Source organism: Mandrillus leucophaeus, unplaced genomic scaffold, assembly GCF_000951045.1.
Source record: "Mandrillus leucophaeus isolate KB7577 unplaced genomic scaffold, Mleu.le_1.0 Scaffold250, whole genome shotgun sequence".
Lineage (NCBI taxonomy): Eukaryota > Metazoa > Chordata > Mammalia > Primates > Cercopithecidae > Mandrillus > Mandrillus leucophaeus.
Window position 1 is genome coordinate 979,709 of NW_012102588.1, and position 2,236 is coordinate 981,944.

General features: G+C 48.5%; 1 protein-coding gene across 2 annotated transcripts in view; it reads left to right on the plus strand.

Moving 5' to 3' along the window:
* The first annotated feature begins 366 nt into the window (after positions 1–366).
* The window catches only part of GRHL2 (grainyhead-like 2 (Drosophila)), a 199,417-nt gene continuing 197,547 nt past the window's right edge, over positions 367–2,236 (plus strand). Inside the window, exons 1-2 of one of the 2 annotated variants that reach the window (XM_011983482.1) lie at positions 367–1,448; positions 1,564–1,651. In XM_011983482.1, the coding sequence (XP_011838872.1) occupies positions 1,632–1,651 (20 nt within the window). In that variant the 5' untranslated portion in view covers positions 367–1,448; positions 1,564–1,631. Of the gene's footprint in view, positions 1,652–2,236 lie in introns of both variants that reach the window. The other variant, XM_011983481.1, reaches the window with a different exon arrangement.

The window sequence follows — 2,236 nt, forward strand, 5'->3', positions numbered from 1 at the left end:
AAAATAGTACCTGCATTGTCTTAAAATATATTAGTTTCTAAGTGTGTGTTTATATTGTTTTTAAAAAATACAGTTTTGAAATTTATTTGTTGAAAATGGACACATGGAACAAACCAAACCTTGTTTTATCGTGTAATTTTCAGAAAATATGTGATCCATAAAGATTAAAAGAAAAGTTGTATTAAGTCTGGCAGCTTCAGTATTAACTTGAAATAAAATATGGTAAGCTTTCCACGTCCTCCTTTGTTTCCACAATCCATATGTACGAGCTAGATCCCAGTCAGAACTTCCACAAACACTTCACTCTTTGGTAGCGGCGGTTATAAATTACACCTCTGCTAATTTGCGTTGTTCCCAACCAGGAGAAACATTACCACAAAAAAAATCAGTTTCATCCTGCAGTGTTTCCGTAGCAACCATATTAAGCTGGAAGAATAAAGCACCTTTGTAGCGGTAGCGTCTATTGAATTACAATGTAAATGTTGATGCCTGCCTGGAAACGTCAAATGACAACAGGTTTACAGAACGAATTCAGTGGTTGTTTGCAGCTCTGGAATCCCAGGCTGCAGAGTTGAGATCGAAGAGGTGCGCCTGGCCATCTTAGTGTCCATTCAACCAAATCTCCTCACTCCATCAAAACCACGCCACTCCCCACCTGCCCAGCTCGTAAAAGGATGCTCACCTGCTTGAAAATCTGTAATATATCTGATGTCTTTTACACAGCAGGACGCGAAAAGTGTTTGTTGTGGATAAGAATGTTAAAAATTCAATTACGCAACAGACCAAACTTTGTGCTTCTTTCCCCCTCTCAGCACAAAGTAACTTTAGTCCCGTCCTCTTCTGCCGCTGTCAAACAGCCCTGTTACTGTGGGCATTAAATGCCTTGTGGCGTACTGCGCATTTGATTCTGGTTGACTTGGGATACCTGAGCTCGGCTCTCATTAGTTCTTCCGCTCGACCCATAATCCCTAGTGTTTGCAGGTGTTGCATTCCCCCAACCCCTTTCTTCGCTTCAACCAGTACCCCCGACCTTCCCATCCCTGCCTTGGAGAAGGAGGAAAACGCAGCTTGAGGTCTACTCGAAGAACTGACCCTCAGCTCTCACAGGCTGCCGCCGAGCTGCAAGCATGCCGACGCTCCACTCAGGTAAACTTCGGAGTGAGTTACCTTCACTTAGAGAAGGGCCTTACCTGAGTGCGCCTCTGCCAATGGCAGCTCACCTGAGGGAGCTCCCCAGCCAATCATCGCGCAGCTCGTCCCTCGGGCTTGTACCCTTTAGTGAAAGAATTCAGCTCCTTGCGAGAAAGTTACCTGTGGCCGCCCAAGTCCGCCACTTTCTGCTCTGTGTCTGCCCATTGCCACGACCCAGGAGGACTCCGCGCCGCCCGGCCGCCTCCGAGCTCGGGCCCCATGTGAGGGGCCCCCCCTTATCCCACCTTTCCGGCTAGGTGAGGGCGCGAGCGGGCGAGCGAGCGAGAGTGGTGAGGGGGGACGGAAAAGCAGAATTACCTGTAGCTCTTGTTCTGCCATCTCGGGCGCTCTCACACACCTTCACCTGCACAGACTTGAAAGTCCAGTTTCACCAGAGGCTGAGGCTCCAGGAAAAGGGGAGCAAGTTCATTGGATCAAACATGTCACAAGAGTCGGACAAGTAAGTGGATCACACGCGCCGGCTGCTGCTACTACCACTTTGGGCTGATGGCAACTGGTTTGTTATGTTTTTGTTTTTGTTTTTAAGTTGCTATTGTTGGTATTTTTCTTTCTTTTTTCTTTTTCTTTTTGGTGGATCCAGACTTTTCCGCATTATGTTTCTACCTTGATTAAGAGGAGAAACCCTACAACAATGTGAATGTTTAATATCCCCTTTGGGCCTTGATAGTAAAAGTGGGTTTTCCTTTTCCTTCCTCCCTTAGGAATGGTCTCAGCTCCCGCTCCCAGATGAATACTTGGATATTGCCAGAGGTTTTGGTAGATGGGCGCGGGAGGCCTGCTCTTCCCCCTCTGCTTTAGCTGCTCCCACCGATCTGGCGTTTAGGGCCATTTGGAAGTTCAGCTGAGTTCCTTCGATTTGTCCAAAGGGCCTACTGGAAAAGTGGGGCTTGGTCGCTTTTGTGTGACCGCAACAAAGAGCTTTTATACCGAGGCAGAAACGGCCATCTTCTCGCACCGGGCAGGAGGGTGGGCGTGAGTGCGCGCCCGCCTGTGGCCCCGAAGGGAGGCTAGGCGCTGGGAGGCC